The sequence below is a fragment of the Xenopus laevis genome, chromosome 3L, assembly GCF_017654675.1.
Source record: "Xenopus laevis strain J_2021 chromosome 3L, Xenopus_laevis_v10.1, whole genome shotgun sequence".
Taxonomy (NCBI): Eukaryota; Metazoa; Chordata; class Amphibia; order Anura; family Pipidae; genus Xenopus; species Xenopus laevis.
The window spans coordinates 76,486,848-76,502,693 of record NC_054375.1 but is presented as its reverse complement, the minus strand read 5'-3'; the positions used below and the strand labels follow the sequence as shown (position 1 = coordinate 76,502,693).

The window sequence follows — 15,846 nt, the reverse complement described above, 5'->3', positions numbered from 1 at the left end:
AATGTCCTCTGCCATTGACTTCTACATGAGCCTGAATCCTGGAGTATTTTTGGATTCAGGCTTTTAGCAGCTTCGGGGTATAATAAACCCCAAATAATTCTTTTTTTTTTAAATACAGAACTATAGTTACATAGTTACATAGTTAAATTGAGTTGAAAAAACACAAAGTCCATCAAGTTCAACCCCTCCAAATGAAAACCCAGCATCCATACACAAACCCCTCCCTACTTTCACATAAATTCTATATACCCATACCTATACTAACTATAGAGTTTAGTATCACAATAGCCTTTGATATTATGTCTGTCCAAAAAATCATCCAAGCCATTCTTAAAGGCATTAACAGAATCAGCCATCACAACATCACCCGGCAGTGTATTCCACAACCTCACTGTCCTGACTGTGAAGAACCCTCTACGTTGCTTCAAATGAAAGTTCTTTTCTTCTAGTCTAAAGGGGTGGCCTCTGGTACGGTGATCCACTTTATGGGAAAAAGGTCCCCTGCTATTTGTCTATAATGTCCTCTAATGTACTTGTAAAGTGTTTTAAGTGTTTAGTGAAACTACCCTCAAAAAACTTAAATATTTGAGGAAAAACACAAATCGACCTTTAATAAATAACCCCCATAATTTTCATGTAATATTTTTACAACTGGCTACAGGATCGGGTACAGAGGGTGGTTGTTAATGTTACATTCTCTACTTGGAGTAAGGTTCTTAGTGGGGTCCCCCAGGGCTCAGTATTGGGTCCACTTTTATTTAACTTGTTCATTAATGACTTAGGGGAGGGTGTTGTAAGTAATGTATTAGTGTTTGCAGATGGCACAAAATTATCCAGCCCAATTAATTCCATCCAGGATGTGGCATCCTTGCAACATGATCTTGACAAACTGGCAATCTGGGCAGCTAAGTGGCAAATGAGATTCAATGTTGATAAATGTAAAGTCATGCACCTGGGATGTAAAAATATCCAAACCACTTATACCCTTAATGGGACTGCACTAGGCAAATCCATTATGCAAAAGGACCTTGGAGTCCTTGTAGATAATAAACTTGGCTGTAGCAAGCAATGCCAGTCAGCAGCATCAAGGGCAAATAAGGTCTTGAGCTGTATTAAAAGGGGCATAGAGTCACGGGAGGAGGGGGTCATTCTTCCACTGTATAGAGCACTTGTAAGGCCCCATCTAGAATATGCCGTACAGTTTTGGTCTCCATCACTCAAACAGGACATTATTGTATTAGAGAGGGTACAGAGAAGGGCAACTAAGCTGGTAAAAGGTATGGAAAATCTTAGCTATGAGGAAAGACTGGCCAAATTGGGGATGTTCACGCTGGAGAAGAGGCGCTTAAGGGGGGATATGATAACTATGTATAAATATATAAGGGAATCATATAATAATCTCTCTAATGCTTTATTTACCAGTAGGTCTTTCCAGCCGATTAGAAGAAAAGAGGTTCCGCCTAAATATTCTGAAGGGTTTTTTACAGTGAGAGCTGTGAAGATGTGGAATTCTCTCCCTGAATCAGTCATACAGGCTTATACATTAGATAGCTTTAAGAAGGGGTTGGATGGCTTTTTAGCAAGTGAGGGAATACAGGGTTATGGGAAATAGCTCATAGTACAAGTTGATCCAGGGACTAGTCTGATTGCCATTTTGGAGTCAGGAGGAAATTTCCCCCCTCTGAGGCAAATTGGAGAGGCTTCAGATGGGTTTTTTGCCTTCCTCTGGATCAACTGGCAGTTAGGCAGATATATAAAAAAAAAAAAAAAAAGGTTGAACTTGATGGACCTGTGTCTTTTTTCAACCTTACTTACTATGTTACTATGTTACTATGTTACTATGTATTACCCATTATTTTAATAGAGAATGGAATATTCACAACATTTTCATTAAATGAAAGACCTTTCTAGTTTCTCAAAAAGATTTGATTTAAGTCAAGTTTTTAGTCTGATTATTCCTTCCACAACTAAATTATTTGATTAAGCCCCAGTACTACAGGTATGGGACCTGTTAACTAGAATGCTTGGGACCTGGAGCTTTCCAAATAACGGATCTTTCCGTAACTTGGATCTTCACTACTGGAAAATCATCTACAAATTAAATATTCCCAATAGGCTGGTTTTGCTTCCAATAAGGATTAATTATATCTTAGTTGGGATCAAGTACAAGGTACTGTTTTTTTATTTACAGAGAAAAAGGAAATCATTTTTAAAAATGTGGACTATTGAGATAAAATGGAGCCTTTCCATAATTTCGGAGCTTTCTGAATAATGGGTTTCCGGATAACAGATCCAATACCTGCTCGCTGTGATTCTGCTGGTTACTCTAAATAGGGAATGCCATATAAGTTTCTATGGAAATAAACCAAACATCCACACACATTTTTGCACCTTGATACCGATTTCATACAGTATTGATTTCATGCTGCAGATTGCACTACCATGAAACATAGTAAATTATGTTTATTTTCTGCATACAATGGTACAAGTCATTCACTCGTGTATACACGACTACAAGAGAACTTACACTGTGTGTGTTGAGTGTATCCAAGCACATACCTTATTTGATTCAATGTTATTCTACCTTGTTGCCGTATAGAGTTGTATTTTAGTGCATTTGTGTTACATTGTGGTTTTTAAAATGTTTAGATTGGGACAATTTATCTGAATGTGAAAAAAATCTGAAAGTTAAAAACATCACATACTAAGGGGGTTATTTACTAAACTCCAAATGCAAAAATCACGAAAACATTTTTTTTTATAAAACTGGACTTTTAAAAAAAAATCACAAATTTTTTGGAATTTGTTAAACCCCGAGGATGGAAAAGTCAGAATCTGAAAATCCGGCATCTCAGATCTGTCAAGGTTGCATATAAGTCAATGGGAGAAGTCCCAATGATTTTCTGATGTGCACTGGGTTTCGTGCAATACCCTGAAGTTGTCGAAATTTTTGGGTGAAAATTCAGAAAATAAATCATGAAAATTGGATGGAAATAACAGAGAAAATCATGAAAATCTGATTTTTTTCCCCCCCCAAAGTAAATTTTCGGGAAAATGTTATGATAAATAAGCATAAAAAACCCGAGCGGATTTGATCGGAGTTTGCAGCAGAAAATATTGAGATAAATTCGGACTTTGATAAATAACCCCCTTAATGTGTGTGTTTTTTTTTTGTTTAGGTGTCTATGGTATATGCGTATGTTTGCCTGTATGTATCTATGCGAATGATTGTGCCTGTGTTTTTTTTACTTTGTGTGTGTTGTGTTTTTTTAATCTCTTTATATTATTTCAGACAAAAGAGGTTTAGACTTGTTGGCAATCTATTCACGATAGTTTCAGAAAGGCCTTTAGGAGCTTGTGTTTCTACAGAAAACTGTGGCACTCATAACTAACTAAAGTACTAATAAAGTACATTATCATTAGGTTATTTTAGTTTTCATGGCTATTAAATAAAAATATTGTTTGTTAAACTTTAGAACTTCATGTAACCTTGATGAAAATTCAAATAAGCTACGTTCAGCTTGGATAACTGAAGAGTCAACAGTTTCTCCATTCCACGTTGAAAAGTCTGAACTTGAAAATGGTCCAAATCAACTAAATCCTTGAAAGAAATGTCATGCATATAAAAATGCTGTTTTCTGCACAGAGTAAAGCCTAAGCTAATGAATCTAGGTGTTCTAAGCAATTTACAGAATGAAATAAACATCAGAAAGCTGCAGCAACTGGAATATAGTGAAGCACATAATACGACAGTGTAGGTTGTAATGTCACTGTACTGTGCCAAACCTATAGAACAGCACATCTATAACTTGAAACCATACAATTCCCAGACTTTTAGTCTTCAACCTATCACACATACAATCTTCAAGTACATTTCTCTGGAAAATCTCAGCCGCATCCTTACAGAGAACACTTGACCAACACACAGAACCAGAAACTCTTCACCATTCCTCACAGTCCCCAGTCTTGAAATACAATATTGTTTCCAAATAAAACACATGTAAACAAAGGCCAGCATAACCCGCACAAAAATAAAAAAAACTCTGGCATTCCTAAATTTCCAAACATACAACAGTAGTTCAACTAGACCACTGTATACTGATAATAATGTATCCTCTTCTCAGGAGACAGAATATAAAAGTATAGTAACGCGGTGTGTGCCAAATGTCATTTCTATTAGATCTTCAATCTATTATTATAGATAATTATCAATCTATTTTTGTGATACCTAGAATGTATTTAATGGGGATGTTATGTATTATTATGTTATAGAATGTTCTATTTTTAACAACTTTTAGGTATTTTTTCTTTACAGTATTTAAATGGCTTTTTTTTTTTTCTTTCCTTCTTTCAGTTTGGAGTCACTGACCCTGGCAACCAAAACACTTGCTCTGTAAGGCTACGATTGTATGGTTTTTGTTACTTCTTATTACTTATCTGTCTATTCCATCCCTCTTCTATTCATTGTATAGTCTCTCATTCCAACCACTTCTTGGTTGCTGGGGAAAACTATTATTAATTACTACATATACTAAAATTTTATTTAAAATTGAGCCACCTCTTTAAAGGAAAACTATGCCTCCATACAATGTAGGTTTTTATATAAATATATTGCATAAAACAGCTCAAATGTAAAACCCTGCTTCGTCAACAAACCATAAAAATATACTTTTTCAACTGAGAAGAAACAAAATATTCAGCAAAATGCTAATCTGAAGGGCATGGGCAGTACAGCAAGTAGCAAGTCATTGAAGATCAGTAACTTAGTGCACTGTAATATCCCTTTATAAATAATGTAGGACACAGCATGGTTTGATGACCATGTGATTCCTCTGTAGCAATAAATTTAGAAGAGAATGAAAATAGGATAGAATTGAATATATGGGGACATGTAGCCTTAGTAAGACTAAGGTGGTTATTACTCAAAATCCAAATTTTTAAATAAAAAAAATAAAAAAAAGTCAAACTAAACTAGAAAGCATGATTTACCCTTATCATTAAAAAAAGGACGAAAAAATCGGATCGGGAAAACCGCGACTTTTTCAGATTGTTGCTTGAAAACAGCGACTTTTTCAAATTGTCATGGGAAAAAACTGAATTTATTGAATTTAACACCCAAAAAGTCTTAATTTCTCATGAAATCAGAGGAAAAGCCAGAAATGTTTGGATTATCATATGAAACCCAGCGCGACTTTTTCAGATTGTTGCTTGAAAACAGCGACTTTTTCAAATTGCCATGGGAAAAAAGTGAATTTATTGAATTTAACACCCAAAAAGTCTTAATTTCTCATGAAATCAGAGGAAAAGCCAGAAATGTTTGGATTATCATACGAAACCCAGCGCAGACCATAATATCTTCAACTTGCAAATTGGACCTCTGCCATTGACTTCTACAGGACCTCAACGGGTTGAAGGAGTATTTTCGGATTCTGACTTTTTGAATCCTCGGGGTACAATAAATCTCGAAAAAATTTTAGTTTTTAGCATTTGGACTTTAATAAATAACCCCCTACATGTAAAGGTGCAGAGAGAGCTCCAGTAAGTACATTACTAATATAATGAAATCTAAATTGTAAATGAAGTATCTTTGCAATTTTACATGGAAAAATCTTTGAGGCCAGAGATATCAGGCTGATGGTGAATCGTCTGGATAACCACCACAGGGTTGCAAGCTGTTGGGACAAGAACCATATCAGCAAGCCCATGTGGTCCTCACACCAACCGTATTTTAAAACATGCCCGATCATTGGACAGATATTAGTCAGCAGGTCCATTGGAGGGCCCCATACATAGGCGCTGACTGCATCTGAAAGGGCCAAAATCAGCAGTTTATAATCCACCTTCACTTTGGCTATCTGTCCCCTTTAAATGTTACATGTTCTACATAAAGGGGCTTTTAAAATGCCTCAAGGTCACAAGCAGCCTTTCCTCTGGAGAAATGGAATGGCATGTCACATTTTATTAAACCAGGGTGCAGAATTTCTAGAAGTTCATCAAAAGCACAAAAGCAAATTTAAAATATCTGGGTGGATATTTTCTTAAATCATGGAATAACAGATTTTCCTGGGGAAACCTGCTTCTTTTGAAGCACAAAGAGAAATATATAAACGTCTTTATGTAATAGAAATCCATGAAAAGTATCCAGCAGTACACACACATTCTGGGTCAGGAAATAAGTCACAAGGAAATGAAAATGTGGAGGCCACTGTATAAAGGGCCATCAAAAGCACATGAGTTTTAACACACAAAATGCAAATAAAATGTAAGGTGAACTAGAAAAACACAATCAAGAACATTACATGCATCATGACTCACTCAGGTGTTAGAAACCCACTACTTCTCATATAGGCTTGTGTTCACTTGCCTTCACTGTGGTAAATAATTTGTGTTCCCATATTTTTTTTCCACTTATTTCTTACCTATAGCCCACAAACCTACTAGCTAATATACATTTATATTATTGCTGGACTTCCAAACTGCTCACAGGAGAGAGAACGCAGCACATACTGCACATTTCGTGCCATATGTAAAAAGAAAAGCACAATCTATCTACTAAATGCAATTGTGCTTTTTACCACAATTGTGGTATTTGTTCACAGTTGTACACATATTTAGGAAAAACCATAAGTTAAAGAAACCGTAACACTGAAAAATGAAAGTGCATTAAAATAATGAAAATATAATGTACTGATTGTGCTGCACTTGTACAACTAGAGTGTTTGCTGCAGAAATTCAACAATAGTTGATATAAACAAGCTGCTGTGTAGCCTTGGGGGCAGCCATTCAAAGATGAAAAAGGAGAAAAGGCACAGGATACTTAACAGATAACAGATACGCTCTGTAGTATACAATGGGATTCTTCAGAACTTCCATTGTGCATCTTTTGCTTGCATGGCTGCTCCCATAGCTGCATAGTAGCATGCTAATATAAACGAATAGTTTTTCTGATGAAAACACCCCAGTTTTATCAGTGCATGGCATCAGTTCATTACATTGTCATTCTTTTAAAACACTTTTTTTTTTTTGGCGTTACTTTAAGTCCAGTTGAGTCAAGTTTCATAACAATTGCACTTCTCCATTCATTTTCCAACAAGCTGCTAAATCAAGACTGGCATATATGGGGGGGACTTGATCATCAACTTGTTTCAATACATAAGATACACTTGTCACAGCCTTCTGTGAGATCTCAGCAGGTTTTAGGTGGCTGATTTATGTTTCTTTTAAGGTTTGGTATAAAGTCTTAGTTGTGTTTTTTGTCATAATTTTTCATCAATGTGCAACAAAAATGCATTGTGCATCTTCCCCAGATCGTTCAACAGAAATGAAGACTTTTACTTAATTGCTTTCCCTTTTTTATTTCTTAACATTTTTCCAAAACTGAAGTTCAAAGTTGAATGTTCCTGTCTCTGGTGTCCCAGTCTGGCAACTCAGTAATTCAGGTGCAGAATATAAACTGTTACATTTCTCAGCAGCATCTGTGGAATATTAGCAATTATTGTATCAATTCTAACAGCTGCCTGTAATGAAACTCAGGGATTTTGCTCAGCAGGGAAAAAAATAAAAAATGTATCAACTAAATGTATCAATTTAGAAAAGGTTACAGGGTCGGCGACCCCTCCTCCCAGAGCTGTTTTAAACAGACGTAAAATGAAACTTCAATATTAGAAAAATAGAAAATAGAAATAATTTTAAAAAAAAGTCTTTGTTTCTGGGGAACTATCTGAAACCAACTGAAGTGACAAAGATGTTGGAAGGTGAACAAACCCTTTATAGAAATTGAAGGAAAAGAGTTTATAAACCAAGTGGGGAACCTGAAAATTCCACAGTGGAATTGCATTTTCAACCCATTTTTAATTATAACTATAGTACAGTATAGTGATTGGCACAATTATGTCACAAGGAGATGGAATTAATACCAAACCACCATTCTAGTCCCAAATTGATGGCAGTAATATACAGGAGCAGGCAGCTTATAAGTTATTTTATTATCATCTGAATTTACTGAAGTTTCCACTTAGAAAAATAGCACAATAATAGTTACAAGTATATATATATCTATTTTACCTAAACACCAACAGCCCATTTCTTCCTTATGATTGTGGAGGCATTATCATATATTATATTAAACATTTTCCATTTTAGTATTTACTATGTTTCCATTCCACGCCGGCCCTGTTTGCTATTCTTGTTTATGTGTTATTACATGTCCGTAGTTATTCTCCTCCCAGTGGAGACAGAATTGGTTACTGGACCTAATAGTGATCATAATAAGGGATGACATTGGGGATCATTTACAATTTGACATCAGCACAAGCAAAGCAACCCGTCAATTATTGACTCTGTAATTTACGGCAGAGAGTTCACATTTTATTGCTGAACGGATAAGCACTGGCTAGAGTAACAAACTGTTAATAAATGAGACCAAATGTTGCTAAAATACTGCAAAAAAATAAAAATAACGACACTTCTCTGTAGCTGCAGTTCAACAACAGCAGGGAGATCGCAACATGAAATCTGTGCGATTGGGAGAGACCCAGAGGCCAATTAAGCACCCCGATACCTCCCCCAAATGGTTAAGACACAGGTCAGCAATTAATAGAGGCAATAAAGAGAAGAGCATCCAGCATAATAATGCCCCACTGCTTGAGCTGAGTCGGCCCAGAGGAATTGTGTGTTTCACTGCAGGGATAGAGGAGAGATTAGAGGTTGGATGTGCTTATAGTATCACTGCGTCTCTGCGTCTCGGGAAAAGCAGACTCTCACCTTGACACCAGCCGCGGCTCTCACTGCATCGCATTCCTGTCTGTTCTACATCTCATTTCTGCAACTGTAGCGCCAAATTACTGACCCAAAATGCAGCTCGGAATTGTGTCTCCCAACCCTTAATCGCTTAGATCGAATCTTCTAACTGTAATAAATGGTTTACCTTATTTCTTCCCATCCACTTGTTCCATACACACATAACTGATATATTAGCAGTGATCCGCTGACGGATAATAAATACGAATACAAGGTTTGTCATTACTACTAAAGGGTAAAATAAACAAAGACGTGTGCTGATTACATACAATAAATGCCACTGCTTTAGGCAATCGTTCTAGCTTTCCCTTTCTCCTGATGTAGGTGACAATTAATTGCAAGAGTCAGAGAGAAAAGGGCACATGGGTGTGGGATACCTGCTGCTGACAAATCTTTATAAATACATTTGTACTGCAGAACAAAGGGGAACATCTTAAAAAGACTTGTGTGGCCAAAATAACATTCGTTTTCTCTGTCATTTACATTTTACGCTTTCGCTCAGGTAATTCGTCGGTGTTTGTGTTCATGTTGTCCTGTTTGTGGCAAAGTGCCCATTTAAGGCTAGAAATCCCATAATATCCAACAGGTTCCAGGGACTTGGCCAGCGCAGCACTGCACTGAGTAGCCGATACTTGGGAAGGCAGCAATTAAAGTATTAGCTAAGATCCATCTGCTGTTCAGCTCTTGGGCTCAGCCACTGCCTTTGTTTGCTGGGGAGGAGATAGACAAAGAGCGAGAAAGAGATAAAGGGAAGAGAATGAAAGGAGAGTCCATTTACGCAACATCCCCCTTATACTGTGTGTGTGTCACCCAGAAAGTCTCAATTATTAGGCATGTTCCCTGAATATTCTCTCTCCAGCCCTCTGTACCCAAGCTTTTCTCTCCATCTCTGTGGCACAAACTCCCTCACTCATACACAGACAGATACACAGACAGATACACAGACAGTTACACTGACGGAATTCTGCTGGTTACTCAAGTGATGAGGATAAAAGCAGACTTTATTATAAAATAGATACGTACATATATTAGACAGAGAGTATAATATATATTTAATTTAAAGGAACTTTTGTCTCATAGGGATCCAGGCCCAGATAAAGGTGCATGGGATGCTGGAAGTTAATGGGGCTTAAAATGCCTTTTTAAGAGTTTCCATAACTAAATTCCAGGATGTGACATTTATTTCGGCTACTAAAACCGAGCTGTCTGAAGACAAGTTTTGAATGTGTGCATTAGAAAGGAATAGATTGTTTTTGGCATGAATGGCACACTGGCCACATCCAAACGCGCACCTGAAATGTAACAGTAAGCAGGGAAATTAAATGTAGCAGTTAGTTATGGAGTAAGCAGGGAAATTAAATGTAACAGTTAAGGAGTAAGCAGGGAAATGAAATGAACAGTTATGGAGTAAGCAGGGAAATGTAGGGCCAGGGTGGGGGTCTAGGTGTCTGCAGCACACAGAAAAGTGCAGAGCGTTGGTAGAAGAACAAACATCTGTCAGTTTGCTCCCCTGGTCAGGCACAGCCCGGACTAGCAGGTGTACACGAATCATATGGCGCAGGCTGATCTCACATAGATGAAGAAGAAGAAGAAGAAGAAGAAGAAGAGGAGTTGCCCCAGACTCCCAGCAGCAGCACCAAACTGTCAGCATAGGAGGCGCCTCCTCCCTCTCTGGGCGGGTGACTCTAATCGCCAATAAAAGTAGTCGCTTAGTGGGGGGAAAGTTTTTTTTTTGTTGGCTGTTGGAAACGAATTGAGCAATTATCTAGTTTACCTTCTCCTCTTGGAAGTTAACGATTGGTGAGATCTTTGCTGCGCTATTGACACAACACTTCCCATTGAGCAGGCCTGGTAGCAATGAGCAGTGATTGCCCCGGTGTCTCGTTCTCCATGTAATCTCTAATGGATTGGCATGTGTCCACTGGGCTGATAATGGTCCTTGTGCTCAGTACCCACATGCTAATGGCTACACCCCTCGCTGGGAAACATTGACAAGGAGGAAAGCTGGTATACTGAGAAGGACACTTCTTCTCATCCCACAGCCAAGACATGGACAGTAGCCTTCAGCACAAGACAACCAAAATGTTCCCATCTCAAGCGTCCAGAGAAGCTCTTTCCAACAGGGTCACCATGATCAGCGGGGCCAAACCACTTGCTTTCTCTATTGAGCGGATCATGTCGAGAACTCCTGAGCCCAAATGCCTCCCAGTCCCCAGTCTGCTGCAAGGTTCTGTGCCCAAAGGGGACCCAAAACAAGCCCTCCATATCAACTCCTCGTCCATACCTTGCATGATCCCTTTTGTCCCTGTAGCTTATGACCACTGTCCCAAAATTGGCATCTCCGGTGCTGAGCTGAGGAAAAGTCATTTGGATTCCTCTCCCCCATTTAGCTGCAGTGATCTGCTGAACTGTGCCCTGACCCTGAAGGGCGACTTTCCGCGTGAAGCTGTGCCTCTGCAGCAGTACAAACTGGTGAGACCTCGGGTGGTAAATCACTCCTCGTTCCATGCCATGGGGGCAGCATTCTGTTATTTTAACAGGGGGGACAGCCAGTGCCACCCGCCAGCCAGTATCAATATCCACCCCGTGGCCTCTTACTTCTTAGGCTCTCCCTTGCACCATGCCCCCAAATCTTATCTGGCTGAGAGGAACAAGCTGCTGGTTCCTTCTGTGGAGAAGTTTTCTTCAGGGGTGACATTTAAGGACTTGTCCCAAGCTCAGTTCCAGCACTACATGAAGGAAGGGCCTCACTCCTTCTCAGACAAGATCACTTTTAAAACTTCAGCCAAATTCAGCAGCGCTTCCTCCAGCAGCAAACCCAAAGTTTTCACGTGTGAAGTATGTGGAAAGGCAAGTCTCTTTATACATTTCTTATCTGTCCAGGCTCTGACTCCCACCAGCATCTTTACCGACAGTAAACATCTCTGTCTCTTTTTAAAGGTGTTTAACGCTCACTACAACCTGACTCGGCACATGCCAGTACACACAGGGGCCCGGCCCTTTGTCTGCAAGATCTGTGGCAAAGGATTCAGGCAAGCGAGCACCCTGTGCCGCCACAAGATTATCCACACCCAGGTACTGACACGGGACAGATACAAGAGATCGTAAGCTCTACAGATCAGGGGACTCCTAATGTTCTCGTATCAGGCGGCACTTTATCTTTTCTAAGTGTATAACTATTTATTGCAATGCTTGTTCCACCTCTCTCTTGAATTTAAATACTGTTTGTAATGAAATGCTGCGCGTAAACTTAGCGCAATATAAATACGCACAATATAATGAGACAGACAGACAGTTTGGATAGACAGAATAATTGTGACGTTGATGTAGATAAACTGGAAGGGAACTGATATAAGCAAGGATAGATCAATGATATAGAATACACATTGAAAATGGCTAAAAAAAACTGAATACTTGAAAACAGAATATTTTTTCTGAGCGCGAGTTGAAGAAATCTCTTTTATCCAGTTCCAGTAGTAAATAAACCCGCAGATATTTGGCCATATAAATATATCAGACCATATAAATAGAAAGCGTGTATTTTACATCGGTTTAAAAAATAAAGGCTGTGGGTACAAAGGGAGGACGGGTGTGTGTTACTCGGGTGTGAATGAAGTGTTGGCGCAGGGAAGGATTAATGACGCTGTACGTTTATTGCAGGAGAAGCCCCACAAGTGCAACCAGTGCGGAAAAGCTTTCAACCGAAGTTCCACGCTGAACACTCACACCCGGATCCACGCCGGCTACAAGCCATTTGTGTGTGAATTCTGCGGCAAGGGCTTCCACCAGAAAGGTACGGGGGTCGCATAAGCTATTGGTCATATTAACGGCTGCTATAAAGGTTGGGATTTGTGTGTAGGTAGAGTTGGACATTGCTGTGTCACTGGCTCCATTTGGCGGAGACTCGGGACTAATGGCACTTGAGATTTGGGAAGACAAGTCCCTACAGTGAGGGGCAGCTTTATTGGGTAACGATCGCTTGTGGCGCCACTTAGCCTGTTTAGCCTGACACTCACATCGCTGCTCTTGTTCCTCGTTCCCAGGTAATTACAAGAATCACAAGCTCACTCACAGCGGGGAGAAGCAGTTCAAGTGCAATATCTGCAACAAAGCTTTCCATCAGATCTACAATCTGACCTTCCACATGCACACGCACAACGACAAGAAACCCTTCACCTGCCCCACCTGCGGCAAAGGCTTCTGTAGGAACTTTGACTTAAAGAAACATATGCGCAAGTTGCACGACAGCAGCGGCGGCAGCAGCAGCAGCAGTAGCGCGGGGTCGCACGGGTTAGGCGCTACAGGACAGGAGGAGCTTCACCTACCAAATAGGGAGCAGTCCCCCAAAATCCAGAGCCCACAACTGCAAAAGTCTGCGTACTGATAACCTCACTGGCACTGAGCAAGGCACAAAGCAACGCTCTCCCACGCACTTTCCCCCCAAAGAGGAGCCGGACTCTTGGCAAGTTGGTGGCATCCCAGGAGGAGCACCTGGAGGCTGGGCTCATGGGCTGGCTACTAGTCGCTGCTTCCACGGGAGGTCGGTTAAGTGTTTCCACTGATTGTCTGGATCCTTTTCTTGGGGACCTTTGTTTACCTCGTGTCTTTGCATGCACCTGTTAAATATCTGAGTATTATGCCCTGAACCAGTGATCATCAATATTGGGGTGAGCAGCTGTTGCTGAACTACAGCGTCCAACATCCCCACAGCTTTGGCTTGAGATGAAGGGAATTGTAGTTCAGGAGCAGCCGGCTAACCGCACATTGAAAAAGCCGGATCTGCATTCACATAAGCGGTTTTGTGGTTGGACTATTTTGTTTGTCGGTGTTTTATTTTGTAAAGGTCCTTCATTTCTGCCCTCCTGGATCACAAGAGGTGCCATGATGAATGCTATTATATATATGATCTGATTATGTATTTATTCTCCTTGCGGAATGCTGCACAACTATTTAATGTAAATACATATAGATGCTAAAAAAAAGTATATTTCCTTTGTGTTTGTTCAGCACTCTTTCACTGCCTGATTTTTATATAATTCCCCTCTCCCCAGTCAAATGTATTTGAGGCATCACTAGGAGAGCTCATCTATTAATACAATGCCTTTTTAAATCTGAGTTTTATTCTTGCACGTGAAAATAAATTCCTTGGTGGCAATTGAATATATCAGAATGCTCAACTGGAGACAGCAAGTCCTATTTCTACGAAAACAGGGATTGGCGTTCACATTTGTTAGTTTTAGAATCACCGGCTTGTCCTTTAGCAACTAAAAAGTGAAATAGTGTACAGAGAAAACAAATAGAATATCGGTGCCAGGTCCATGAAAGAGAGTGTTAAACCAGCAATCTGCTCTACACTCTGTAGTGTTTCAGTCCACAACTCCTCTTGTTTTCCTTGCCAACACACTCAAGCAACTGTTAAATACATTAATTAAGAAGGGTAATTAGTGCAGAACTATCAAAGCCTTTCTGTTATACTATTAGTTTGCTCTGCGAAAGCCAATATATCAGTTTTAACCAAATCCAAAACACAGGCAACACTAAATAAGCTCAATGCCAGAAAAATGCATTGCATCGCACTAAGGAACTTGATGATATTTCAACATTGCTTGAAACTTGTTTAAAGGTTAAGCTAAATTAATTATTCTGCCTATACAAACTATGGACGTGTATTTTTTTTTTTTGTTGTTTGCTTTTTCATTGCTTTTTGTAATATGGTTTCTAGGGTCGCAATGTGAGAGAAAGAATTATTAAAATATTTATTACAGGATTTGAAGTCACTTTCGGATTTTAAGAATCTGGAATTTCCTTTTGATAATTAGCCTGTGCAGCCTCAACCTGTTCATGTTTAGGTTTACTTAAAATGAATATATAGATCTTTTTTTTTCTATATACCATGAAAACATATTTGCACGTTGCTAATGATCCGTTGCTTATCACATAAACGAGAGAAAGACGATGAAGCGGCAGCCAAACACTGCAAGGAATTATTTCCAACCTAAGCAGCTGACAGGTGGCACTTACACAGCGGGTGTTAGACAATACTCTGGCTCTCACATCATTCGCTTTCATATAAATGCCTGGATTGTAGCACTAATAATGACAGTGGCACCAGGGAATAATATTCTAATTATATACATATTTTTTCCTACTTCAGATTTTCTGAAGAGCAGTTTCTGTGGATGAAAGGGGCACTAAGTGGATAATGAAGTTGATGTTTGCGCGTGCTCGCTAAATGTACTGTATAAACAGGCAGGGGATAGATGGTTAATCCGATAGATGGTTAATCCGATGTTTATGTGCGGAGAGATACTAGTATTAGAATATGATTTCATCAAACCGAAACGTTACCCTCTTGGCTGAAATTACACAAAACGTGTAAGGTAATGTGTTTTTGCGAGTATCCCCTGAATGCCTCATTTATTCTAGCTGGCACTCGAGAATATCAGTGGCAGTTGGTTTTTAAAGAGGCTGCATTAGGGTTGTCATCACTAGTAATACTATATATATAATTATATATATATATATATATATATATATATATATATATATATATATATATATATATATATATATATAAATAATTGAGTCTACCTCAATTAGGGACTATAGAAAGCACTTGGGGGACAGGGGGCCCCATGCCCTGAGCTAGCGGCTATTGTGTAGTTCAAGATCAAGAAGAAAATTCAGGGTCAGTTTCTGTGCAACTTGCAGACACAAAAACACAATGCAATGTACACTTTTCCAAGGTTATTAAGTACATTTTCATGTTCATGCTAGACATAAAGGTCAGTGTAAACAACCAAGCCAAGTGCCATTATTGGAACATGATTTGATTATTTAAGTATAACTAAATATACAACGTTTATGAGGGACAATTAGCAGGTAAGTAACGGTTCATAGCAAAATATCAGAAATACACCGAATAGATCTCGTTAAACACGGGGATTTATATTACAAATGTGATATAGCACACACACACACACACACACATAGATAGAGACAGGCGCTAATGTGCATATCTTTGCACAGGAATTGGAAAATGAAAAG

The 15,846-nt window shown here is 39.1% G+C and overlaps 1 protein-coding gene across 1 annotated transcript; it reads left to right on the top strand.

The window, feature by feature from the left end:
- The first annotated feature begins 10,506 nt into the window (after window positions 1–10,506).
- fezf1.L (FEZ family zinc finger 1 L homeolog) lies at window positions 10,507–14,564 on the top strand. The gene is made up of 4 exons (XM_018252574.2): window positions 10,507–11,649; window positions 11,740–11,874; window positions 12,460–12,592; window positions 12,843–14,564. Exons 1-4 carry the CDS (start codon window positions 10,849–10,851, stop codon window positions 13,181–13,183), a joined length of 1,410 nt encoding a protein of 469 aa, XP_018108063.1. The 5' UTR covers window positions 10,507–10,848; the 3' UTR covers window positions 13,184–14,564.
- The last annotated feature ends 1,282 nt before the right edge of the window (window positions 14,565–15,846 follow it).